Source organism: Triticum dicoccoides, chromosome 7B, assembly GCF_002162155.2.
Source record: "Triticum dicoccoides isolate Atlit2015 ecotype Zavitan chromosome 7B, WEW_v2.0, whole genome shotgun sequence".
Taxonomy (NCBI): Eukaryota; Viridiplantae; Streptophyta; class Magnoliopsida; order Poales; family Poaceae; genus Triticum; species Triticum dicoccoides.
This window is the reverse complement of record NC_041393.1, coordinates 107,792,753-107,820,679: the sequence shown is the minus strand read 5'-3', so window position 1 is coordinate 107,820,679 and position 27,927 is coordinate 107,792,753. Positions and strand designations below refer to the sequence as shown.

The 27,927-nt window shown below is 45.6% G+C and overlaps 2 protein-coding genes across 2 annotated transcripts; one reads left to right on the top strand and one right to left on the bottom strand.

The window, feature by feature from the left end:
- Positions 1–17,237: 17,237 nt before the first annotated feature.
- On the bottom strand, positions 17,238–21,334 carry LOC119335964 (DNA-directed RNA polymerase II subunit RPB1-like). The gene is made up of 2 exons (XM_037608007.1): positions 20,982–21,334; positions 17,238–20,027 (listed from the first exon to the last, which is right to left on the bottom strand). Exons 1-2 carry the CDS (start codon positions 21,063–21,065, stop codon positions 17,505–17,507), a joined length of 2,607 nt encoding a protein of 868 aa, XP_037463904.1. The 5' UTR covers positions 21,066–21,334; the 3' UTR covers positions 17,238–17,504.
- A 1,118-nt stretch (positions 21,335–22,452) lies between these two features.
- On the top strand, positions 22,453–25,379 carry LOC119341954. Its single transcript, XM_037613799.1, has 2 exons — positions 22,453–22,526; positions 23,825–25,379. Exons 1-2 carry the CDS (start codon positions 22,478–22,480, stop codon positions 25,366–25,368), a joined length of 1,593 nt encoding a protein of 530 aa, XP_037469696.1. The 5' UTR covers positions 22,453–22,477; the 3' UTR covers positions 25,369–25,379.
- Positions 25,380–27,927: the final 2,548 nt, after the last annotated feature.

The following is a 27,927-nucleotide window of genomic DNA, read 5'->3' as shown; positions in this document are numbered from 1 at the left end:
GTGTGGTGGACTATCTGGCCCGACTGAAGGCAGCAATGTCGCGAATCGACACGACACTCTGGCCAGGGGAGACGCTTTAGAACGACCTCGAGTCTTTGATGACTCGACTGAATGAAGTCCCAGGCCGAGTGCAAGAGTGGAAGAAGTCTTCTGCCAGGTGCGGTGCTGATGTAGCTCTGTCTTTAGTCCGTGTTCATTGCAAAGATGCACGAGAGGAAAAGCTGGCGTCCCTCAAGGTGGCCAATACTAAGACGCATGACTTCCGATCCTTCATGGAGACATTCATTGCTGCTACCACTCGGATTGCTGATGTAATCGACCTGGACGAGTTCGTCGCGCCTTCCAGTCCTCCACCGGAGGAGTAAAAAACTTCTATGCTTGATGCCTTAAATTTGCCTCGGAATGCTGAGTGGTTTTTGTAACCAATAAACTTTAACAGGCTCGATGCCTGAGCACTTCTGGATCCGTAGGATGCTATCTGAACTTGTTTTTGCGGTTGAATGTGTTTGCATTTGTGCTTGGGACATGCTCTTGCAGGTTGGAGCACAGATTTCAGTCGACTTGCGTCCTCGCGGCCCAGGATGAAGTGCACATTGTATTTGTGTCGAAGCTCAAAGGAGAAGGTAGCAGTCGACCTGCACATCGCCGTCCTTGCAGAGAGCATGTTGTAGTTGTGCCGGAGCTCGAAGGAGAATGTAGCAGTCGACCTGCACGTCGCCGTCCTTGCAGAGAGAGCATGTTGTATTTGTGCCGAAGCCCGGAGGAGAAGGTAACAGTTGACCTTCACCTCGTCGTCCTTGCGGGTCGGAACGATTATCGTACTTAGGCGAGTGTTGGATTGCAGCTAAACCTCCGAGTGTGAGGCAGACTCACCACTCGGTAGGATTTTAAACACTTAGGCGAGCACTGGGCTGCAGCTAAGCCCCCGAGTGAGAAGCAGAATCACCACTCGGTAGGATTTCAAATGCTTAGGCGAGTTCTGGACTGCTACTAAGCCTCCGAGTGAGAAGCAGATTCACCACTCGGTAGGACTTCAAATGCTTAGGCGAGTTCTAGACTGCTGCTAAGCCCCCGAGTGAGAGGAAGATTCACCACTCGGTAGGATTTTAAACACTTAGGTGAGCACTGGGCTGCAGCTAAGCCTCCGAGTGTGAGGCAGACTCACCACTCGATAGGATTTAACACTTAGGCGAGCACTGGGCTGCAGCTAAGCCTCCGAGTGTGAGGCGGACTCACCACTCGGTAGGATTTCAAATGCTTAGGCGAGTTCTGGACTGCTGCTAAGCCTCCGAGTGAGAAGCAGATTCACCACTCGGTAGGATTTCAAATACTTAGGCGAGTACTGGACCACAGCTAAGCCCCCGAGTGGGAGACAGGCTCACCACTCGGTAGGACTTTTATTGTTTCTCATTGTATTTGTGCCGTAGCTCGAAGGAGAGGGTAGCAGTCGACCTGCACCTTGTCGTCCTTGCGGATCGAAACGAATTTCACACTTAGGCGAGTACTGGACTGTAGCTAAGCCCCCGAGTGGGAGGTTTGCTCTCCACTCGGTAGGATTTCAAATGCTTAGGCGAGTACTGGACTGCAGCTAAGCCCCCGAGTGGGAGGTTTGCTCTCCACTCGGTAGGATTTTTAAACACTTAGGCGAGTACTGGACTGTAGCTAAGCCCCCGAGTGGGAGATTTGCTCTCCACTCGGTAGGATTTCAAATACTTAGGCAAAGCGGATTCGCAGCTAAGTCTCCGAGTGAGAGGCTTGCTCGTCACTCGGCAGGAAAAAATGTTTACAAACTCAGGCGAAATGGATTCGCAGCTAAGCCACCCACTGGGGGATTTCTTACATAAGCAAAAGCAGCAATAATTAATGGGAAAATTATAACACTTTTGTCTTTGATAGATAAACTACAGGAATACTTTTATTACATCTCATCCGAGTGAGTACTTAAGTGTAAAAGGCGCGGAGCAGATCCGCATTCCAAGCTCGTGGCTCGTTGATCTGGCGATCGACGTTGTAAAGACGGTATGCTCCATTGTGGAGAACTTTGGTGAGGATGAAGGGGCCTTCCCAAGTAGGGGCGAGTTTGTGTGGCTTCTGTTGGTCCACTCGGAGGACCAAGTCTCCTTCTTGGAAGGCTCGGCTCTTCACATTTCTGGCATAGAATCGACGCAAGTCTTGCTGATAGATGGTCGATCGGATCATGGCCATTTCTCTTTCTTCTTGCAGAAGGTCGACTGCGTCCTGCCGGGCTTGCTCGGCTTCGACTTCAGAGTAGAGCTCGACTCGCGGTGCGTTGTGAAGCAGGTCACTTGGCAGAACCGCTTCAGCTCCATAGACCAGAAAGAATGGAGTTCTCCCAGTCGACCGATTTGGGGTAGTCCTTAATCCCCAAAGAACTGATGGAAGTTCATCGACCCACGTGCCTGCTGCGTGCTTGAGGTCACGCATCAACCGGGGTTTCAGTCCTTTGATAATTAGGCCGTTTGCTCTTTCTGCTTGTCCATTCGACTAGGGGTGGGCGACTGAAGCATAGTCGACTCGTGTGCCTTGAGAAGCGCAGAAGGCTTTGAATTGGTCGGAATCGATGTTTGACCCATTATCGGTGATGATGCTATGTGGAACTCCATATCTGAATATCAATTCTCTGATGAAGCTGATGGCAGTGCCGGCATCAAGATTTTTAATAGGCTTGGCTTCGATCCACTTGGTGAACTTGTCGACTGCCACCAGTACATGGGTGAAGCCGCTCCTGCCAATTCTCAGTGGTCCAACCGTATCTAACCCCCAAACAGCGAAAGGCCAGACGATTGGAATGGTCTTCAAGGCTGAGGCGGGCTTGTGTGACATATTGGAGTAGAACTGACATCCTTCACACTTGTCGACTATCTCTTTCGCCATTTCATTGCTCTGGGCCAGTAAAAACCCGCTCGGTATGCTTTAGCCACGATGGTCCGAGAGGATGCATGATGGCCACAGGTCCCCGAGTGGATGTCGTTGAGAATCATTAGACCCTCTTCCGGTGTTATGAATTTCTGGCTGACTCCAGTCGCGCTTTCTCTGTACAACTGTCCCTTCATGACAGTAAAGGCCTTGGATCGACGGACGATCTGCCGAGCCTCTTCTTCATTCTCTGGGAGCTCTTTCCTTAGGATATACGCGATGTAAGGCACTGTTCAATCGGGAGTGATAACCAGAACTTCCATGATTAGGTCGACCATGGCCGGGACCTCAACTTCAGTCGGATCCGTGGCACTTTTTGGCTGCGGGGCTTCTTCGGTGAAAGGATCCTCTTGAACTGACGGCGCGTGGACATGCTCCAAAAACACGCCACTGGGAATGGCTTCTCTCTTGGAACCTATCTTCGCCAAGTCATCAGCTGCTTGATTTTTCAGTCGGGGTATGTGATGAAGCTCTAACCCCTCGAATTTCTTCTCCAGCTTTCTTACTGAATTACAGTAACCAGTCATAGCTGAGCTTCTGACGTCCCACTCCTTCATCACTTGGTTAACCACTAAATCCGAGTCGTCGTAGACCATGAGCCGATGGACGCCGAGTGAAATGGCCATACGCAACCCATACAAAAGTGCTACGTATTCTGCTTCGTTGTTGGAGGAATCAAAGTGAACCTGGAGTACATATCTGAGCTTATCTCCTCGGGGGGAAACCAACACAACCCCAGCACCGGAACCATTCAGAATTTTAGAGCCACCAAAGAACATGGTCCAGTGCTTCGAGTGAACTTGAGTCGGCAATTGCTGTTCAGTCCACTCGGCGAGGAAATCTGCTATTGCTTGGGACTTGATAGCTTTCTTTGCCTCAAATCTGATATCCAAGGGAAGGAGTTCAATCGCCCATTTTGCCACTCGACCAGTTGCATATCTGTTGTGCAGAATCTCTGATAATGGGCCGTCGCTGACGACTGTAATGGTATGGTCAAAGAAATAGTGAGCACCTTTCTTCGTGGTCATATAAATCCCATATACAAGCTTCTGATAATGAGGGTATCTTTGCTTTGATGGGGTCAAGACTTCAGAAATATAATATACTGGGCGCTGAACTTTGAAGGTTTTCCCTTCTTCTTCCCGCTCGACCATAAGTACTGTACTGACGACTTGTCCTATGGCTGCAATGTAAAGCAGCAAAGGCTCTTTGCTGATCGGGGCAGCAAGCACCGGCTGGGTGGAAAGCAGGGTTTTTAACTCTGCAAATGCTGCATCAGCTTCAGGAGTCCACTCGAACTTGTCTGACTTCTTCATCAGTCGGTAAAGAGGCAATGGCTTTCATCGAGACGAGAGATGAATCGACTTAAAGCGGCCAAGCAACCAGTAAGCTTCTGAACATCGTGCACACGCACATGTCTTTTCATTCGGAGTATAGTGCCTACTTTCTCTGGATTCGCGTCGATTCCTCGTTTGGAAACGAGAAAACCGAGTAATTTTCCGCCAGGAACTCCGAATGTGCACTTGGATGGATTAAGCTTGATATCATACCTCCTGAGGTTGGCAAATGTTTCAGCGAGGTCAGTCAGCAGGTCGGAACCTTTCCGTGACTTGACCACAATGTCATCCATGTATGCTTCCACATTCCAACTGATTTGAGTGAGCAAACACTTCTGAATCATCCTCATGAACGTGGCTCCGGCATTCTTGAGGCCGAATGGCATGGTGACACAACAGAAGCACCCGAATGGGGTGATGAAAGCTGTTTTGATCTCATCGGGTCCATAGAGACGGATCTGATGGTACCCGAAATAGGCGTCTAAGAAAGACAGTTGCTCACATCCCGCAGTCGAATCGACTATTTGGTCGATGCGGGGAAGAGGAAAAATGATCTTTTGGGCAGGCCCGATTGATATGTTTAAAGTCAATGCACATGCGAAGTGACTTGTCCTTCTTGGGGACCATGACAACATTGGCGAGCCACTCGGAGTGGTAAATCTCTCGGATAAACTCTGCTGCTAAGAGCCGAGCCACCTCTTCGCTAATAGCCTTCCTTTTCTGGACGGCGGACCGTCGCAGATGTTCCTTAACATGTTTTGCCTTTGAATCGACTCGCAGACGGTGCTCAGCCAGCCCCCTGGGTACACCTGGCATGTCAGAAGGTTTCCATGCAAAGATGTCCCAGTTCTCAAGGAGGAACTGGATGAGCGCTTCTTCCTATTTGGTGTCGAGTGTTGTGGAGATATTGGTCGGAGCAGCGTTGGGGTCGGTCAGGTGGATGTGAACTGGTTTTGTCTCTCTGGACGACTGAAACGCTGACTCCGTAGCGGGCTTCTTGGCTCGCAACAAATCACTCGAGTCTGCATTTCTCTGGTGTTCCTGCCACTCTTCTGCTACCATTTGAGCATCGGAGATCTTTGAGCCTTTCTGAAAAAACTCTTCTGCCTTCTTGCGGTTACCAGTAACAGTGATCACGCCTCTAGGGCTAGGCATCTTCAATTTGAGGTACACGTAACATGGCCGAGCCATAAAACGAGCATAGGCTGGCCTGCCCAAAATGGCGTGATAGGCACTTTGGAAGTCCACAACCTCAAATGTCAGCTTTTCTTTGCGGAAGTTTTTGGAATCACCAAAAACCACATCGAGAGCAATCTGGCCGAGTGACGCGGCTTTCTTGCCAGGAATGACTCCATAGAAACTCATGTTGCTTGTGCTGAGTCTGGACATCGGAATGCCCATCCCTTTCAGTGTCTCTACATACAGTATATTCAAACTACTGCCGCCATCCATCAACACTTTAGTCAGTCGAGTACCTTCGACGACTGGGTCGACCACCAGAGCTTGCCTCCCAGGGGTGGCTATGTGCATCGGGTGATCAGACTGGTTGAATGTGATGGCCGTCTGAGACCACTTCAGATAATTGGGTGTCGCCGGAGCAACCATATTCACCTCTCGGTTTATAACTTTCAGTCGACTTTTGCTCTCAACGTCAGCAAAAATCACCAAAGTGGAATTGACCTGAGGATATTACTCATCACTATCCCCCTTGTCCTCAACTTTGTCTGACTCCTTTTCCTTATCCTTGGACTGTCTCCCTTGGAACTGCTATATCAAGAGTCGACACTGTTGAGTGGTATGTTTCGGGTAAATGAAATTACCCTCTTCATCTTTCTTCGTGTGGATGTGACACGGTAAATCCATCACGCCATTCCCCTCTTTATCCTTCACTTTCTTGGGGTTCCAAGGCCCTTTGGGCTTTCCTTTGAACTTTCCTTGAGTCACGGCCAAGGCTTCTCCAGGAGCAGCTGGCTCGACTTTCCGCTTTTGTTTCCGACTGGAGTTCCCTCCTCCGGTTTCCTGGGCGACTGACTTGTGCTTGCCACTCCGGAGCCGATCCTCTTCCTCACCATTGGCATATTTGGTGGCTATCTCCATCATTCGACTCAGAGACATGTCTTCGTTTCAACCGAATTTCAGGCTTAGCTCTCTGTACTTAACACCTTCCTTGAAGGCGCAGACTGCCTGGTGATCAGATACATTCTCTACTGTGTGATGTAATGTGATCCATCTCTGGATGTAATCCCTCAAAGTCTCATTCGACTTCTGCACACAAGATTGCGGCTCTGTCAGTCCTGCTGGTCGCTTGCATGTTCCTTCAAACGTTCTGACAAACACTCGGGAAAGATCTTCCCACGTGTAAATGTTGCTAGGTGTCAACTGATTCAGCCATGCTCTGGCTGATCCCTCCAACATAAGAGGCAGATGTTTCATGGCCACCTCGTTATTTCTGCTGCCGATCTGGACAGCCACTCGGTAGTCTTCAAGCCAAGTATCAGGCTTAGACTCACCATTGAACTTACTGACTCCCGTCGCCAACCTGAAGTTGGGAGGAATCACTGCGGCCCTGATGGCTCTGCTGAAACACTCTGGCCCTGAGACATGCACTCGGCTGCTGGTGGGTACATCTCTGTCGTGACCCTCTCTGTGAGCTCTGCTCCGGTCAACCAGACCTTGAATGATGATGGATCTCGCATCAAAGCCTGGTTCCCTGGGGTCGACTGGAATCCTTCGCCCACCACTGTGCTGGCGTCTATCATCCTGCTGTCGAGGTGCGTAGGATCCACCCCTTGGGGGAGGGGTGGGCACTCGACGTCGATCATCGCGATCGAATCGGTGATCATACCGCTCACGGTTCCTGTACTGATCTTGCCGGTATCCACGCCCCTCATGCCTCAGGGGCGATCTGGGGCTATGAGCCGACTGGACCGTATTCGCAGCCACGGATCTGCTGTGAATCCTGTTTCACGACTGTGATACAACTGAATTTTGATCTCCTGCTGCCCGGAGCAAATCTCTGTTCTGCATCAAGCCTCTGCCAGCCTCTGATTGGGAAGGCTGAATTGATTCTGCTATACGGGCTGCAGCTGCTAAATTCTGAATCGGAGTTCGATATACCTGAGTCGGAGGTGGAAAGAGCTGACGTCGACTAGAGTCCGGGACCCGAGTGCTCGCTGAAGGTTCTCCAGTCGAGTGCGCTCAGCCAGGTTGGCCAAGCGCGCGTCCTCTAAGGTGCGAGCCTCAGGGGTTTCTCCAACGATAGGAGTGTGAAGTGCATCCATGTTCCAGCGGCGAAGTTCTTCCCTCTGTAGCGGATTGAGGGGCTCGGGGAGGTATTCCTCATGGGCGTGCGATGGATCGCCTCCGCCGTCACCTCCCTCGGTGCCGGGAAAGCCAGGGGGACCGTGTGGTCCATTGACCATCAGGACCTCCGCCGCTGGATCACTGTTGTCGCACTCGGATGCAGTCTCTGCGGAGCCAGTCGACAGGTCAAACAGGCCGTAGAGAGATTCGTCGGGCTCGATTGCCGCAACTTGGGCGGTGGTCGACTGGCGAGCCACCGCGTGCCTCACCCACCGCTGAAGCCTCGACCGACTGGAGTGCTTGCGCCGGCGGGAAGCTGGGAGGGAGGATGACACAAAAACCGGTCGATACTGGGTCGACGGTTGCCGCAGGAGGACGCCGCAGACGCACGCGCGAAAGTGCGTCGCTCCGCAAACTGGGAGCGCGTCGACGTCGAGCGGAGCCTCCTGAAGCCAGGTAGAGTCGTCGGCGACGAACGTGAGCGCGCCGAGACGGATCTCGCGGCCCTCAACCAAAACTCCACCTGAAACCATGATGAAGGAGATCGGAAAAAATTGCCTGGTATAAGTCGCTAAGACACCTGCCCCACGGTGGGCGCCAACTGTCGTGGTTCTAAGTCTAACAGTAGTGTAGGGGGGTACTGAGGGAGAGGCAAGATCCTAGCAATGGAGTAGTTGTACACGCAAGAGTTTTATGAGTTCAGGCCCTTCTCGGAAGAAGTAACAGCCCTACGTCTCAGAGCCCGGAGGCGGTCGACTGGATTGTATGTGTATGAGTTACAGGGGTGCGAACCCTTTACACTGAGGAGGGGGTTGGCTTATATAGAGTTCGCCAGACCCCTCCAGCCCTTAGTTATGCAGGGTTTAAAGTACATTAAGACCGGGGGTTACTGGTAACACCCACATAAAGTGCTATGAAGACCATAAAAGCTACTTAATGACAGACCGTTGCGTGCAGAGTGACTTTAGGTCTCCTGGCCGTCGAGTGGTCAGCTTCATGGTCGAGTGGTTATCTTCATGGTCGAGTGTACTCGAGTCTGTCGAGTGGAACACTTCTAGGTCGACTGACAGGTGATTTCTTCTAGAGATGTCCTTGGGTAGGGTAGTTTGGACAGGTCCATGACCCTACCCTAGGTACATAGCTTCATCAGCCACCATGCTAGATTGTTCCATAGACTTCCTTTATTAATTGCTCAACAATGAGGTTGTAGGAGATAAGAATGAACGAGGAAAGACTTTATCTGCAGATGTGGAGAGAGGTGCGGGTATCTTTTTGCAAAAATTGCCATAGTTTGTTTTTGATAAGTCAAATATAGATCGGACGGCCTATATTGCAAGATGGCAGGCACGCCATCATCACCAACCCGGTTTTTTTTTATAAGAATAGAGATACATTATCAAACCCGCCTTATTCATCTTTAGGGAGACCAATTTCTGCGATTCAATCCAAACAACATGCATACAAGAATTGAATAACATCATCCAGCTTCACACAGTACCATCACATTTCATCATGATGCCATCCATAGCCTTCACGGGCCTCCGCTGTATCCTGTCTTAGAGATTTCACAGCAGCCTCAATCAAACCTTCTCTAGCAAGAAAAATTCCTGTGGTGTCAGACCTTGAAGGTAAGAGTTCCCAACAAACCCACGACTTTCGGGGCCTTAGTCATCTTTCGTAAAGTGGGGCAATGTACGATCAACAAAACCAAAAGGAATCCGCTTGCCCTCAATTTTCTGCTGCTCAAGACAAGTAGTCATTTGTGAAATATTAATGAAACTGCCATTCGAGCATGAAGTTACCATGGCTTTCAAATTGTTGCTCTCAGACAAACCCTTCTGAGCACTACTCCCAGCATCATCATAAGCCTTGATTTACTCGGTTTTCAAATGATTCCATCATCATGAGTCCTGCCTCAGGTTCCAAGTTCTTCTCTTGTGCTTGCTTAATAAGCTCCTTCACATCATTCTTAGTTGTTCCAATTGTCTCATCAATCTTCTCCATAGTATCTGCATCTGCAATTGCATCTCCAATACTAATACTGAAACCATTTTGCACAAGCCCGTAGTTGACCAGCGACTGTGTATGACCCAAGAACTTCAGTGCAGCATCTAGCCCTGCCTCTTCCCAAATAACACAAATGAGGCTTCCAGTTGATGTCCAAGTGTGTTTTTGCAAAGTGTGCCAGATAGAAGCTCTCCCTTCTCTATCCGGACCATAGTATCACCAAGAGTAATATATCCACACTCTGTTTCAGCATGCTAGGCTTAAAAACTTATTAAATTGATTAGCTTGGGGATATATACTTTCGGTGTCATCTAAACAGTGTGTGCATGCGTCGTATCCCTTGTTTGTCAGTCCTGAAACGTTACTGAGAGTAGACCAATCATTGATGGTTACAAACAGCAACGCATGTAGGTCATATTCCTCCTGCTCGTGCTCATCCCACATACGTACACCTTTTCCATTCCACAGCTGTAAAAGTTCTTCAACTAATGGCCTTAGGTACACATCAATGTGGTTGTCGGGTTGCTTAGGGCCTTGGATGAGCACTGGTATCATAATGAACTTTCGCTTCATGCACAACCAAGGAGGAAGGTTATAGATACATAGTCACGGCCATGTGCTATGATTGCTGCTCTGCTCCCCAAAAGGATTAATGTCATCCGCGCTTAAACCAAACCGTACGTTCCTTACGTCACCTGCAAAGTCCCCCCACATTCTCTCAATTTTTCTCCACTGCGACCCGTCAGCGGGTTCTCTCAACTTCTCATCTTTCTTACGGTCCTCTTTGTGCCATCGCATCAACTTGGCATGATATTTTTTCTAAACAGACATTTCAACTGTGGTATTATAGGAGCATACCACATCCGCTTGACAGGAACCCTCTTCCTGGGGCACTCGCCCTCAACATCACCAGGGCCATCTCGTCTGATCTTGTACCGCAATGCACCGCATACCGGGCATGCATTCAAATCCTTGTACACATCGCGGTAGAGGATGCAGTCATTAGGGCACGCATGTATCTTCTGCACCTCCAATCCTAGAGGGCATAGAACCTTGTTTACTCTGTACGTACTATCGGGCAATTCACATTATCCTTTGAAAGCTTCTTCTTCAATATTTTCAATAGCTTCTCGAACCCGTTGTTAATACACCATTGTTTGCCTTCCATTGTAGCAATTCCAGTGTGGTATCAAGCTTTGTGTTGCCATCTTTGCAATTTGGGTACAACCCTTTTTTGTGATCCTCTAACATGCGATCGGACTTCAATTTCTCGCTTTCACTTTGGCATTGTCTCTTTGCATCAACAATGACCCGACAAAGATCATCATCGAGCACATCGTCTGGATCCTCTTGATCTTCAGCTTCCCCCGTTGCAGCATTGATAACCCACAAGTGTAGGGTATCGCAACAGTTTTCGATAAGTAAGAGTGTAGAACCCAACGAGGAGCTAAAGGTAGAATAAATATTCCCTCAAGTTCTATCGACCACCGATACAACTCTACGCATGCTTGACGTTCACTTACCTAGAACAAGAATGAAACTAGAAGAACTTTGTAGGTGTGATAGGAGAGGTTTGCAAGATAATAAAGAGCACGTAAATAAAAGCTAGGGGTTGTTTAAATAAAGATGCAATAAAGTAAATATAGCGAGTGTGGAAAAGTGGTGGTAGGAGTTGTGGAATTGTCCCTAAGCAATTGACTATGTTACTAGACCGGTAATCACTATTGCAATTCTTTTTGGGGAGAGGCATAAGCTAACATACTTTCTCTACTTGGATCATATGCACTTATGATTGGAACCCTAGCAAGCATCCGCAACTACTAAAGATTCATTAAGGTAAAACCCAACCATAGCATTAAAGCATCAAGTCCTCTTTATCCCATACGCAACAACCTACTTACTCGGGTTTGTGTTTCAGTCACTCACGCAACCCACTGTAAGCGAATCATGAACGCATTGCAACACCCTACAGCGGGAATCCCTCACGCTTGCGCGACACGGAGGGCACCATAGGACAGCACCAATAATAAAACATGCAACTCAAACCAATCATAGCAATTCATCAATCACCGGTAGGACAATAGAAATCTACTTAGACATCATAGGGTGGCAACACATCATTGGATAATAATATGAAGCATAAAACACCATGTTCAAGTAGGGTACAGCGGGTTGCGGGAGAGTGGACCGCTGGATATAGAAGGGGGAAGATGATGGAGATGTTGGTGAAGATGACGGCGGTGTTGGTGAAGATCGCGGTGATGATGACGGCCCCTGGCAGCGTTCCGGCGCCACCGGAAGCGAGGGGAGAGAGGCCCCCTTCTTCTTCTTCCTTGACCTCCTCCCTAGATGGGAGAAGGGTTTCCCCTCTGGTCATTGGCTCCCATGGCTTGGGAGGGGCGAGAGCCCCTCCGAGATTGGATCTATCTCTCTGTTTCTGCGTTCTCTGCGTTGCCTTTATATCTGGAGATCCGTAACTCCGATTGGGGTGAATCTTTCGCCCAGATTTTTCTCATAAAATTAGCTTTCTTGCGGCAAAAGTAAAGCCTCAACCGCCTTACGGGTGGCCCACGAGAGCCCAGGGCGCCCAGGGGTAGGGGGCGCGCCCCCTGTCTCATGGCCACCTCGGACACTGTTTCGCGTTGATTCTTTCTCCGGAAAATTCCAAATATTCCAAAATAATTCTCCGTCCATTTTTATCCCGTTTGGATTCCGTTTGATATTGGTTTTCTGTGAAACATAAAACATGCAACAAACATGAACTGGCACTGGGCACTGGATCAATATGTTAGTCCCAAAAAATAGTATAAAAAGTTGCCAAAAGTATATGAAAGTTGAATAATATTGGCATGAAACAATAAAAAATTATATATACGACGGAGACGTATCAAGCATCACCGTATTCAGGGGGCGGATAGTTGTCATCATCCTCCTCTTCTTTGTTGTCTTCCATCATAACCCCTTTTTCTCCATGCTTGGTCCAAACATTATAGTGTGGCATGAAACTCTTCTCAAGCAGGTGGATGTGAAGGGTTTCGAGTCAGAGTAAGACTTCGTATTTCCATAGATAGGGCATGGACAACAAATAAAACCATTCTTCTTGTTTGCCTCATCCACTTCGAGAAAATTATGCACGCCCTTAAGGTACTCGGAGGTGCATCTGTCACCGTACATCTATTGCCGGTTCATCTACGTGCATTATATTTAATTAAGTGTGTCAAAAACCATTACAGAACATCATGAATAGAGAAGTGACCAAATTAATAGAAGTTCATCATCACATTAAAACCAAAGTACAGTAGTGATCAAATGTTATTACTGAAAAAATAAATACATAAAGTTCATACATAGTTCTCATTGAACAACATATAGCTATATAGAGCATCTAATTAAACCATGCATTGAAACTATGTAAAACATTTCAATGCAACAACAAATGCGATCATAATCGCAACTAAGGTAACAGTCGATCCAACGGCATAATGATACCAAGCATCAGTATGAATGGCATATTTTCTAATCTTTCTAATCTTCAAGCGCATTGCATCCATCTTGATTTTGTGATCATTGACGATATCCACAACATGCAACTCCAATTTCATTTTCTCCTCCTCAATTCTTTTCAATTTTTTCTTCAAGTAATTGTTTTTTTTCAACTCAATTTAACCTCTCGATAAGAGGGTTGGTTGGAATTTCTGATTCACATACCTCCGAGATAAAAACATCTATGTCATGTTGGTCGGCATAATTGTCATAAACGCTAAATCAAACAAATAGTTATAAAAGATAATATATACCACATCCGAATCATAGACAGAACGAGGGCCGACGGGGGCGGATACCAAAACCATCGCACTATATAATAACAAACAATAATAAAAGTAATAAAATTATACAACTATCTATCTAAACCATACAAGTAAGATTTTTCTTTTCTTTTTAAAAGAATATAAAAACAAGAGGCTCACCACGGTGGTGCCGGCGACGAGATCGGCGCGGGCGATTGACGGCGATGAGAACGGGGACGGGACAGGACGAACCGCCAAACCTAGACAAATCTTGAGAAAAATGAAGTTTGGACAAAGAGCGAGGCCCATTGGTCCCGATTTGTGTCTGGAACCGGGACCAAAGGGGTCAGACGAACCGGGACCAATGGCCCCCGAGGCCCGGGTGGCGCCCTGAGTAAACCGGGATTAATGCCCTTGCCCAGGTCTCAACCAAAACCCTGTTTTCTACTAGTGATTCATATCATGCCAATGGAAAAATCCCTCTCGCTTCCAAAATATGAATAAACAAAAAGATTCCTTTGCATTAGTGATGAATTATCCTTTCATTCTAATCATGCACAAGTATGCAGCATCTGTCCATGAGTATAATTGGATCGAAACTACTACCCACACGATACTGCTGCACGATCTTTGCACGACGTGCTAATCCAGCGGCCAGTGCCTTTCTAAATCCTGTGCATGTCCGGCTGGATTTGAGTATCGTGCATGAATCGTCTGGCTCGTGTCGTGTGTATAGCACTGCTGTAATTGGATCATGGAAGGGATCGTTGATGAATGAGTGGAGGGTGCACTGTTCGTTTTTGCACTTGCACGCATGCCTCCAAAATATTTGATTTGGGTCCAAACCAAACCATGCATCAGGTCTAGAGCTTTTATAAGGAGCGAGAGTTCATATATATTTCTCCAAAAATGGAGAAAAATTATACTCTCACTGTGTAGAATCTTTTGGGCCTGAATCATGGGTTGAGTTTAGGTCAAAAGCATATGTATGCCAATAGTTTTGATGTTGTTTTGTGCTATATACTTCAGGGAATAGTTAACTCATTAATTAAGATGCCGAGGTACTATCAACCAGATCTGTTCACACACATACTTTAGTAACCAGCTCCATTAATCATCTGATCAGCCATGTCTTTTTTTCCTTTCTAATCTGCAGCAAGATGGATGCATCACTGTGTGTGTGGTCTAGTTAAGTACTTTCTCTGTAAAGAACTATAAAATCCTTTAGATCACTATACTTCAGTAACGGAAGCTTTGAGTTAAAGGCCTAAAGCTGCATTAACAAACCAACATGCATGGTGGTAGTGGGCGCTTGAACACATCACATCAGCATGGGATTTATATGTTGCATTACCTATCCGATATCATATTAAGAGCATACATACACATCGACCAGTGCACGCGTGGCGTGATAGCGCAGTGTAAACAATGTTGATACTTCGGTAACCTCCGTTCCAAAATAGATGACCCAACTTTGTACTAACTTTAGTACAAAGTTGGGTCAGTTAGTACAAAGTTGGGTCATCTATTTTGAAACGGAGGAAGTAGTTCGATAGAGTGATCTCTTGATCTCTTTCTAATGGATGGATGCTCGCTTCTTGTGAGAAATCTGGACGGGGCGAGCAAATAAATGTCCCCGATGAGTGTCCTACTAAACCAAGATACCACCACTTGGCGCTTCTTTTCCACTGGGTCCAGGTCAGAAGGTCTCAATAAATCAATGGATTAACTTTATAAAAGCCACTCGAATTCTCATGATTCCGAGGAACGCCACTGTAATTACCAAATTTTGCTTGCATTTTTTAAAGTTTGGTAATTACAGTGGCGTTCCTCGGAATCACGAGAATTCGAGTAGCATTTATCAAATTAACCACAAATCAATCTTGAAACTTGAGGAGGGTCAACAGGCGGACAAACAAGAGTAGCCCGACCCCCACGTCCCTAGCAGAGGCGACTTGGGGGAACCCTCACCCCGCCGACCACCGGCCCTCCCCTCCCCCTCACCGCCGTCGTGGGTCTCTGACGGGCGAAGCTCGGGCAGTGCCGCCGACGGCGGGGCCTTTCCTTGGCGCGGCTCCCCTACATCCCTAGCGGCAGCACGGCTCCGATCCGGCGGGTTCCTGGTGGCGTGGTGCTGCCAGGCTCCGGCGTCGGCGCGGCTCCTGTCCGGGCGTGATGGGGTGAGCTTTGCCCAGCGGTGCGCCCTGGTATGCAGCGACGACTGGCACTGTCGACCCCCCCCCCCCCTGGCCTGGATCTGGGTGGGTTGGTGGAGCTCGGCCCATGGCTGCGGTCGGACGGCGGCGAGCAGGATCAAGGCGGTGTGGGGGTCTGCTGCCGTGAATAAAGGTGTCAGTTCTCATACTCCTATCGCATCACGACAACATCTTGTATGATTGGTCCTCCTCGATCTGGTCATCGACGTGTTCCGAAACTGTTGTTGGAGATCTTGCCCAAGATATCTGGATCGGATAGAATTCGGTCGGGCACATCCATTTCAGCCTACGAAGTTCCATGAGGGCGTGACACAAAGCTCTGTTATTTATTGGCACCATGGGACATGTCGGCTTCTCGATTTCTATGGTACAGACATCTGTGGAGAAGGTCATGGTGGCTGAGATCGGAGGACCAGTTAGACGGGCATCGGAGGACTAGTTAGACAGACAGGGCCTTCGAGGCGATGGAGTCAGGCAGGTGTTTGATAAGTCTTAGGAGCAGTAGTGTCAAGTGGGGGTGGCAACACGGGACATATTCATTTTTGGTGATGCTCCTCGGGTGCCAAGCCGGGATTTTGAGGGTGAAAACCTAAGGTCTGGCCTTCATTCGTTGTACCTGGCAATTGCCTTGCTGAAGGAATTGTTTTGAGAGCTCGGACTTCTTCAGGGTGAAAACCTAAGATCTTGGATCGGGCAATGAGAGCGCTTGTGCATTATTTCCTTCTTGGGGGCATTGCTTTTGAAGACTTCTTTATATTTTTCGGGTGTTGTACTCTGTGGTGGTTTTTGTGTGGCTGTCGAGAGAATCTTTGTTTTTTTTTCCTTTCTTTTTAATGTTTATCTTTGGTTGAGTGTATCCTGGGTGTTTTTACAACATCTTTTAGGTGCAAAGACCGGATGTAATTGGTATCTTTGCGATACTAGTCAATGTGTACGTGCAATGCACGTTAATTTGGAAGTATATTAAGTGCATGTGGATATTAAATATGATATTATTTGTGTGTTATTATGTGATTAGCACTATATTTGGCATGAAATTAGCTACACGCTAAACGTGTTGAGGGCTCGACATTGAAGCAGTTTAGGTCGTTGGATTGACATGATTTGATGGCTGAGATTAATTGGATCTGCCCCTTTGGTCTTTATATATATATATATATATATATATATATATATATATATATATATATATAGCTATAGATTAATTATTTCCTTTCAAAAGAAAAAGATAAGCCGCTTGAGGTGGACACGCATAGGCCTTATTCATCTTCAGTCCCAAGCGTAATCTGTCAGCTTCTAATCTCTGAACCTGTGCCTCAAACACATTTCTGAATTCAGGAATGGTCTTCAAATGATCAACATGTGCCGGCGTGCCGTGATCCTGGCCATCGAGATGGGTGTCCAGAAGCTAGTGCTGGAGTCACAGACTGTGTGGGGGGTGGGCAATAAGCTCAAGGGAGAGGAGAGGGATTTTCCTCCTCTCGGTCCCCTAGTGGAGGTAAAGAAACGAAGAAGCTGCTGCTCTCCATCGAGGTGAAATGGGCTAGGCGCACGGCAAATGGTGCTTTCTCACAGATTAGCGAAGGAAGATTGCTGCAATGATCTATACAAGACATGGCTTCATGTGCCTGTGGGTTGTATCACGGATGTTTTGATCTGGGGCATGTCCGAGGAACATGAATAAATAGCAACGATTCCAACTCGGAAAAAAAGATTCTCAAAAAAAAAAACTCGGAAAAAAAACATGGACAGGCAACATGTAAGTGGGCCTCCAGTTCTCATCATCGAGTTCATAACCAAATACATTATCGAACCCGCCTTATTCATCTTCAGGGTGTCCAGTTTCTGTGATTCAATCCAAACAGCATGCATACAAGCATTGAATAACATCATCCAGCGAATTTCACACAGTACCATCATATTTCACCATGATGTCCTCCGTGGCCTTCACGGGCCTCCACTGAATACTGTCTCGGAGTTTTAACAGCAGCATCAATCAAACCTTCTCTACTAACCATAGCATGGAAGAAAAACTCCTGTGGTGTCAGACCTCGAAGGTAAGAGTTCCCAACAAACCCACGACTTTCGGGGCCGTAGTCATCTTTCGTGAAGTGGGGTAATGTACGATCAACAAAACCAAACGGAATCCGCTTGCCCTCAATTTTCTGCTGCCCGAGACAAGCGGTCATTTGTGAAATATTAGTGAAACTGCCATTCGAGCCTGCAGTGACCATGGCTTTCAAATTGTTGCTCTCAGACAAACCCTTCTGAGCACTACTCCCAGCATCATCATAAGCCTTGCTGAGAATCTGATTTACTCGGTTTTCAAATGATTCCATCATTGTGAGTCCTGGCTCAGGTTCCAAGTTCTTCTCTTGTGCTTGCTTAATAAGCTCCTTCACATCATTCTTAGCTGTTCCAATTGTCTCATCAATCTTCTCCATAGTATCTGCATCTGCAATTGCATCTCCAATACCAATACTGAAACCGTTTTGCAGAAGCCAGTAGTTGACCAGCGACTGTGTATGACCCAAGAACTTCAGTGCAGCATCTGGCCCTGCCTCTTCCCAAATAACACGAATGAGACTTCCAGTTGATGTCCCAAGTGTTTTTTTGCAAAGTGTGCCAGATAGAAGCTCTCCCTTCTCTATCCGGACCATAGTATCACCAGGAGTAATAAATCCACACTCTGTTTCAGCATGCCAGGCTGAAAAACTTATTGAATTGATTAGCTTGGGGATAATCAAGTTGAAAACTTGTTTGCCAGTCCAAATCGGCCTTGGTTTCAAAATGGCAGGGGCAGGGACCTTCCCATCAAAATCTTCCCACCACATTAACATGTTCATAAATACATCCTTTTCAATAAGAGTGTCCCTTTCGGTGATTTTTCGACACCCAAGAAGTGTGTCCTGGACAATACCCATAGCAGGTATATTCGCTTGAGGTGAGACAATGCATTTTGAAACCATCATCAACTCTAAAACTACAGCTGTGGTCTCGAATGACTGAGGAACATGCATATTCATTTCATCCGCATCAAAATCTGCATTGTACGGTGATGTGACAGACAAGTTCAGGCGGAAAGTTGAGCAGGGCATAATTTTAATACGATGCCCCATGATAGACATTTTGTGAAGGCTTGGTTGCCGGTTGAAAAGGACAAAATCTCCATCATTGAGGTGTCTTTCCACCTTGTAACCCAGCTGCAAATGCTGATCACTACTTTTCTTCACATAGCGAAGATCCACTCTCTGACCATCTTCCCTGATAATGTACTTTGCACCAGTCTTCCCTGGGGGAGGGTGCGGCCCATATTCTACTAGCTCTTTCAACCTCTCGATGTTATATGGAGTGACAGTTTCTGGGTATGTCAGATTCAAAGCAATACTCCAAGGCACCCCCAATTGATCAATGTTGATGTTCGGATCTGGTGTGACGACAGTACGAGCTGAGAAATCAACACGCTTGCCCATTAAGTTTCCTCTAATCCAACCTTCTTTTGCTTTCAGCCTGCTGCAAATTGACTTTATAGGCCTTCCAGAATGCTGAGTGCCCCTTGGTTGTCCAGGAAGATCATCGCCGAAGTACGTTGCAATGTGAAACTGCAACAGCTGAGCAAACTCTGTTATAATGTGAGCTGGGGCTCCATTTCTCTCTTGCCTCCTCAAATTCTCATTATGTCGAATTATCGTCGCTAATTGACGAGTCAAATCATCCTCAGTACTGGAGGAAGTATCCATCGTGACAGATGGTCTCACGTGAGGTGGAGGAATCGGAAGGACTTGCAGTATCATCCAATCAGGACGAGCGCATTTAGGATTCAGGCCCAACAAAAGACAGTCCTCATGACTTATACGCTTGAGAACATTAAGGACCCTCTCGGCAGAGAGAATTTGCTTTCGCTCCACTAGTTCAGGGAGTTGATCTTGATCATCAGTTTTCTTCTTTGTTGCTTCAAACTCTGCAACCATCTTCATACCATCAACTGTGATACTTGGCTGCTGAGCACCACAACCACCTCTTTTCTTTACTGGCTCATCAGTGTCCTGCTCATCTTGAACCTCAAGTTCATCACCCCCAGCACAAGTCTTTTTGCTCTTGCAAGCATCATATATTCTTCTTAATCTATTTTTTGGGTTACTGATTTTCAGAGCCTGCTTGAACTTGGTATCCTCCTCATCTGCCAGGATCTTGGAACAGTTGAAGCACACACATCTCATTATGGAGAGTACAGTCTTGATGAAGCCGATGTGGAACATTGGCTTTGCAAGCTCAAGGTGGCCAAAGTGGCCCGGGCACTCAGCCATCCCAGCCATACATGTATCACACTTGATCTTCTCCTCAATAGTACCCAAACGAGGGTCACCCAAACCCCCAGGCTTCGCCTTTCCCCTCTCCATAGTCTCTGCATGCTCTATTGCCGCCACTGACATTTGTCTCTACAAAGAAGCAAAGCAACACAAAATCTATCAAATTCGATCCTACATCCACAATGCTATACATTCTTTGGGCACTCCGTATGGACAAGTTAAGGAGACACTCCTCCCACCATCAGTCCAACGGTCAATGGTCATTTGAACCAAATAAATCATAATACTAAATCCTCTCAAATCCATCTTATTAGAAACACTCTGCAAATCCATAGTGTAAGACCAGCAACCACCAACCAGATGCATGTAGCCTTATTCAAACTTCTATTGAACTGAATATGACCCGGTCGAAAGCACTGTAAAATATAGAAACGCTGTGCAAATCTACAGTGTAAGACCAGCAACCAGATGCATGTAGCCTTATTCAAACTTGTATTGAACTGAACATGACCCAATCGAAAGCACTGTAAAATCATGTGTAATAATGCACAAACTGTGCAAACAGCTAAGCACAACCAAACTGCCAAGCTGATAGTACCTCACAAGTAATGAGAACATTGCCATTTTGCTAGATCGGTCAAAACTTTGATGTACATGTAATACAACTGCGAAGTTCAACTTGACCAAATATCTCACTTCAGTAGTATTACAGGGAGCACAACTTCTAACTCAAACCGAACTAGGGACTTACAGCCAAGCATTCTGCTCAAAGTTAAACTAGGTCCCCAAGTTAGCAAAACACCGACTGAACCAAAGAATACTCATATCACTGTCAGAACTCAGAACCTTTGGTAAGTTGCAACGTATACGTATCAGCTTCAACATCTATTTGTCAGATCAAACTCGGCCAGTTCGCTACCCAAACAACACCACAGATTGAAGCTAACATCCAGCACCGTTCTCCGTTCATCCACCCATCCAGAGTTCAGAACTAGACAAGCCCACCCAACCAGCTCGAGCTCTAACTCCAGTCAGAGAGAAGAGAAACTAAACAGAGGCGGCGGTGGGGTTGAGAGGTATTACGATTTCATCCGGGCTGAGGATGCCGAACTGCAGGAGCTGCGCCTTGGCCACCTCGGCCGGCGAGTACGGGAACCTCGCGTCCATTTCGCCCCACGGCGCCGCCGCCCCCGTCGAAGCCGCTCCAAGCTTCGGCAGTGCGGCGAGTCACTGTCTGGAGCACGCTCAGCTTTTTTCGGCTAAAATCGATCTCGAATGGGATCGGTCCGACCGGGGTCTCCGCCTCCTCCACGAGATGGGAGGCGAAATGGGATCGGATTCGGGAGAGAGCGCGTGAGAAAGCCACCTTGCGCTTTTGATCATCGATCGCCCATGGAGCCTCTTTTTTGTTCCCTATACTATATCTTATCCTGTACCCATGGCCGAGCCTGAGCAGAGTATACTAATTGATTTCTTTGTACCTAACTAGGTGGTCCTACGAATTGATTTCAGGGCATCTCCAACGCCTGGCACTGATCCGCACACCAGGTTAAAGGCATGTTTGGTTTCAATAAGTCACCTGACTTATAAGTCAGGTGACTTAAAATCAGTGAGTCATGTTTGTTTGGTTGTCACCTAATTTATAAGTCACCTGACACACTTTCCCACACCAATCAACATCGTACAGGTGATGGGACCCATGCAAAAGGGGTTACTTATAAGTTTTAAATTGAGGTGGAGCAACTTATGACTTATAAGTTGGGGTGACTTATAAGTCGGGTCTGTTTGGCAAAATAAGTTACTTCTTTCATTTTTCGACTTATAAGTTGGTGACTTATTTGAAACCAAATAGGCCCTAATTTCCTACTCATTGGGAAAGACAACCATAGTTTATTAAAATTACGTAAAGAGGTACTACCTCCATCCGGGTTTATTGATTTTCATGGTATTTCGTGCCAAATTTTGATCATAGATTAAACTAACAAAATGTTCACGCATATCACCAAACATTATATTTTTGAAAACTATGTTCAAATACAAATCCAATGAGATAATATTTCTTGACATGCATTAACATTTTGTTAGTTAAATATTTAGTCAAAATTTGACACAAACTACAAAGAAGACTATAAACCAGGACAGAGGTAGTAATATCTGGTGTCTTAACTTGGCATGGATATTCAGTTTGGTGCCTCAACTTAAAAAATACACCCAATACGTGCTAAAACTTGGCACTTTGGTTCAAATACGGTGCCAAACACGTTTATCTATATCTTCGTTACTGACTGGGCTTGACAGCATGGCGTGGGGCCCTTTGTCAACCACTGGAGAGGCGTGCCCGCTGTCTTTTTTTCTAGAAAACACCCTTGCTTCAACATTTTCTCACAGAAAAAGCCTCTGGCTCGGTGGGACAAGGCAGACTGCACATTTTTGTCCATATGGCCTCCCGTTTCATGGCATCTCACAGATGCGTACATGCCTGTTCTTCTGCCTCGAGCGCTCCTCCTCCTCCTCGTTTGATCGTGCGACGGCGCCGCCCCAGTGGATCGTGGCGACGACATTGAGCGTCGTCGGCGAGGATGGCGGAGCCCCGTCGACGAGCTACAGGCGATGCAGCCCCTCTTTACGGTGAGAACCACTACGTCTTTGTCGACCCATCTGTCCCCTGTTCTCGGCTGGGTTTAGGTTGATTTTGTGGCACTGAATAAGTTGCGATTTGTAAGATCTTGGTGTCCTCTGATGTTTGGTAGATACCTATTAGTTAAAACGCATGTGCGCAATTACCCGTAGGATTTTCAAACTTGGGTTTATATGAGGGATTGCTTGGGTTAGAAAGGATCAATTTTTGGCTAAATTTTGCTGAGGACAAAAATTCAGATGTGAGGGCATACGTACATGACTTTAGATCTGATTGTGTTAGAAAGATGAGGTTAACTGAAAGAGACAATAGGTTTGCTGAAATTTTGGACAGTGTGTTAACTGAATATTTTGACAGTAGCTTAACTGAATTTTGGAAAGTAGTATATCTGAATATTTTGACAGTAGGTTTGCTGAATTCTAATTCTTAGTATGTGTGCCCTTGCCAGCTTGAGCAGGAACGTTGGTATCTATTAAGTAGGGTAATGTGTTTCAACTCAGCGATAAACAAGTATGTACCAGTTTGAGCAAGTTGGGAGCTACTTTGTTTCCTTCACTGTTCACAAAACTGAACAGAAATTCAGGCACAACATCTCTAATATCGGCAAGCAAGTGTCCATCCATGCCGTGCCTTGACCCATTTGTCGCTGCCCAAAGCATCGATCTGAACTTGACAGTCTCACTCCAAGTCTAGGGTATTGTTGTGTTGTCGGATATTCAACAGTGTGTCTGAATAGTTGTTGAGAAAACCAACTGACTGTGTGCCTTTCAGTTCAGATGGAACTTGACGTTTACATCATGGCTGACAAGAGAAGATATACTAATACTGTAAGGCAAGCGCACACACACTAAGAAAGAAAGAAAAGAAGAAGAAAAAAGATGCGAGTTAGCTAAAACTGACTTATGCGATGAGCATTATTTTACATTATTTCGACAACAGGTTTGCTGAATTATGTGTATACAGCTTAACAAAATTGAATGAATGTAGTACCGCAACATCATTGTTCGACAGTATCTGAACAACGTTGTTGAATTTTTTGAACTCGAGTCAAACTGAATTACTTTTGTGTACTGCTGAACATTGTATTTCATGAGTTGATATAAGTTTAGTGAAATATTTGTACTGCTGCTGAACTGGATGTACTTAAGTGTGTGTTGTTAACTGAATTTAATTAATTGACTGCTGTAAAGTGAATTTACTCAATTTATGTAACTGCGTTCAAAGTTCACAGAATGTATTGCTATTAACTGGATTTATCTAACAGCTCGTCAATTGAATTTTAATGCAGATGCTTTTGATAGTCTTTTCTCAGTTGAGATTCATCACAGAGGATTTCTTTGTGGAACTGGCAGCAAGAGCACATACATGGACTATGAAGTAGCATGGTTTGACAACTGTGATAGTGATACATGGTCCATTTTATGGATTGATGATTTTCTGCGGCAGCTAGGCTATGACAGAGAAAGTGTGAAGCTTGATGTTTTCTGGTGTCAGCCTGGAAAGACATTGGTCGATGGACTAAGAGAGTTGAAATGTGATGCAGACATCCTTCCAATGATAGCAGCAAGCACAGAGCATGAGAACTTGTTACTGATTGTAGATCACGGAGAGTCACGAGAGAGTGTGCTAAGAGATGACATTTTTGTTAATGGGGTTCCTGAACTTCCAAAGGTAATTACTCCAGGAAAAGAAAGCAAGGGAAAAGAGCAATATAGCTGTCTGGAGGAGAGAAGTGTGACATATAAGAGGAGGGCAAGGAGGTTATGTGGGGAAGGTTCATCCTCGAGTTGTATTGATGAAGAAACGGAGGAACAAGATGGATTAAATGCAGCAGATTTGGAGACAGATGAAGATTTCTATGACAGTGACTTTGACATAGAAGATGGGGATGATGATCTATATGCAAAAAATGTAGATAACGAAGTGGATGATCATAGAGAGAAAGACACGACATGTGACTATGAAGCAGAGTTAGCAGAGGATGCTCTAGATGATTCCCACTTAGACTTGTCCACGGAACAGACGGAGAAGTTGAAGTACCACTTCAAGGGGTTTAATCCAGAAACTGATTTGAATAACCCTGTTTTAAGACTTGGTCAGGTTTTTGGTAACGTGCAGGAGCTGAGACATGCTATTACATCTTATAGCATCAGAAACAGAGTTCAAGTGAAGAAGACAAGGAACACATCCACAAAAGTTGTGGCTGTCTGTAGTGGTGATTGTCCATGGTATCTCATGGGAAGCAAGGATAACAAAACATCCAGTTTTGTTATAAAAAAGTACTGTGATGAGCACACTTGTACTAAATCCTGGAAGCTCAAGGGGTTGACAGCTCCTTTCCTAACCAGGAAATTTAGAGATGAGTTCAGGGACAGCGAGAAGATGCCCTTGAAGAAATTTTCGGAGAAAGTTCAAATAGAGTACAACCGCATACCAACCAGGAGCAAATTGGGAAGAGCCAGAAGAGCATCAGTGAAGGAGATAAGGGGGGAGGATGATGATCAGTATAATCAGTTGTGGGATTATGGAGAGGAGTTAAGGAAAAGCAATCTTGATAGCAAGTTTTTCCTATGCACAAAGGAGATAGTAGATGAGAAGACAAAAGAGACAAAAGAGCACTTCTCCACATTGTATTGGTCTTTGGATGCATGCAAGAGAGGATGGCTAAATGGGTGCAGGCCAATAATTTTTACCCAAAATCTAAAAAGTGGCCGCGCACTATTTGATGTTCCCGAGCGGCCGCATCTGCCACACACATGCATGTTATTTTTTTGTCTCGTAGCGCATGTGGGTGCTGGCATTAAATGTGTTCACACTAGTCTCATCAGTTAGAGAAAACAGATCCACGTACTTTTATTTCGGGATTTCAAATTCTTTTAAAGCCATATCTTTTAAATCACATGTCGGAATTCAGTTATGTTTTCACTGTTGGATTCATCACGACGAGATCTTTAAAATTAGATCCCGCATGGATATGTTTCGACGAAATTTTTTTGATGCCAATTTTGGTGATATATGGTGCAACTAAAGTAATGCATTGTGCAACTTTAGTACTACATGGTGCAACTTTTTTAAAAATTAGTTGGCTTGTAATTTAGTCTAGTTGTACACACATTGATGTTTAGTTGGCTTATAATGTAGTCTAGTTGCACACACATTGATGTTTAGCTGTCAGAAGGACTAGTTGCAAACGCATATGCTCAGTTGGCTTGTAATTTAGTCTAGTTGCACACATATTGATGTTTAGTTGACAGGATACTAGTTGCACACACATATGCGCAATTGACGCGGCAATGTAGTCTAGTTGCACACACATTAATATTTAATTGACAGGACTAGTTACAGACATATATGCTCAGTTGGCGCGACAATGTAGTCTAGTTGCACACACATTGTTGTTTAGTTGGCAAGACTATTGGCACACACATATGCTCAGTTGGCGCGGTAATGTAGTCTAGTTGCACACATATTGATATTTAGTTGACAGAATGACTATTGGCACACACATATGCTCAGTTGGCGCAGCATGTAGTCTAGTTGCACACATATTGATGTTTAGTTGGCAGAAGACTAGTTCGTCGAAACATCCCCATGCGGGATCTATTTTTGAAGAGCACGTCGCGACGGTTTCAACGATGAAAACGGATCTGAATTTCGACACGCGGTTTAGAAGATATGTCTTTTATAATTTTGAAAACAAAAAAATAATGCACAAGGAACGGATATGAGGAACATTAATAAAGCGCATGCAGAACAATCACGTGAGAAGAGACCATGTAGGATAGGACAAAGACTAGACGTGTTGCCTTTTTTGGACCAGTAGACATGCCCTTACCTTTTTTTGGCCGGCCGCTCGCGAGCGCTAATGAGCCGTCGGCCGCCCGCTAGACGCGCCCTAATTTTTATTGATGGATGTCACATAAAAACTAGATACAAAGGAAATTTACTGACAGCTGTTGGTATTGACCCAAATGACTGTATCTACCCCATAGCATTCGGCCTTGTGGAAGTGGAGTCAACTAGCAGCTGGGAGTGGTTTATGGCAAGCCTAAAGGATGACCTCAACATATGTAACACATCTCCATACACAATTATGAGTGACAAACAAAAGGTATGAGCTCAATAATGAACTTTGTAGTTTCACCATTACTTGTTGTATGTGACTTTGACTTTCTTTATGAAATGTACTTATGATTCTGTAACATGACCTTAACATATGTTGTAAGTGAAATTTACTTGATTTATGATATATGTATATGACATTGTTTTGCACAATTTGTCATGGAAAATTGTAGGGCCTCATAAAAGCAGTGGCAAAGGTATGGCCTGATGTTGAACACAGATTTTGTGTGAGACATATGTATCAGAATTTCCACAAGCTCCACAAAGGTGAGCAACTAAAGAACAATTTGTGGGCAATTGCTAGGGCTACAAACAACCCTGCATACAAAAAAACAATGCAAAAGATGGAACAAGACAACATTGATGCATACAAATGGGTTGAGAAATGGCCACCAAGAACCTGGATTAAAGCATTTTTTAACCCATTTCCAAAGTGTGACATTCTACCCAATAACATGTCCGAAGTTTTCAATAGGTAACAAGTAATTCTCATTTGTTTTAACATTCTCATAGGTGAAACTTACTTGATTGTCATATATGTATTAACATTTTGGTCTCTTGAAATTTGATAGTTGGATCTTGGAATCTAGAAAACTACCCATTATGTCTATGTTGGATAGCATCACTGACAAGATCACAAGCAGAATGTACAACAAGAAAAAGGAGGTGTCCAATGATAGAAAATGGTGTAAAAAATTGTGCCCAAAAATACAAAAGAAGCTTGACAAGTTTACTGACTGCTTTCTGCATGGTCCAAGGGGTTGGTCAGAAGGTTTTCAAGGTGTTGTCAATGAACCATTCCTATATAGTTGATTTGAATTCCGAAAGTTGTGACTGCGGAAGATGGGAGCTGTCTGTGATTCCATGTCATCATGCCATCGCTTGTGCTAGAGAGGAGAGGATAGATCCTGAAAGCCTGGTGCATGAATGCTACTTAGTAGAAACTTACAAAAAACCTTATGGTTTCAACATCAAGCCCATGAGGGACCAAGATCATTGGACAAAGATGGAAGGAGTGGAGGTGTACCCACCTGTGTACACGAAGGTCATGGGTAGACCAAGGAGAAATAGAAAGAAAGATCCAGAAGAGAAGCTTGACAAGGAAGGTGGGAAGAAACTGACTAAACATGGTGTAACTATGCACTGCTCTATCTGTGGAGCAGGAAATCACAACAAGAAAGGTCACAAGAAATGGGAAGAAACCAACAGAGAGGCACCACTAGCAGAAGATGATGATTCAGAAGAGGAGTTTGATCATAGTAGCCGGGA

Excerpts from the sequence above, each read along its gene's own strand:
- LOC119341954 (XM_037613799.1), top strand. The coding sequence starts at position 22,478 with ATGGCGGAGCCCCGTCGACGAGCTACAGGCGATGCAGCCCCTCTTTAC. Across the intron at positions 22,527-23,824 it reads CGATGCAGCCCCTCTTTACG|ATGCTTTTGATAGTCTTTTC; the intron begins GTGAGAACCACT and ends ATTTTAATGCAG.
- LOC119335964 (XM_037608007.1), bottom strand. The coding sequence starts at position 21,065 with ATGGACGCGAGGTTCCCGTACTCGCCGGCCGAGGTGGCCAAGGCGCAG. Across the intron at positions 20,028-20,981 it reads TCCTCAGCCCGGATGAAATC|AGACAAATGTCAGTGGCGGC; the intron begins GTAATACCTCTC and ends GCTTCTTTGTAG.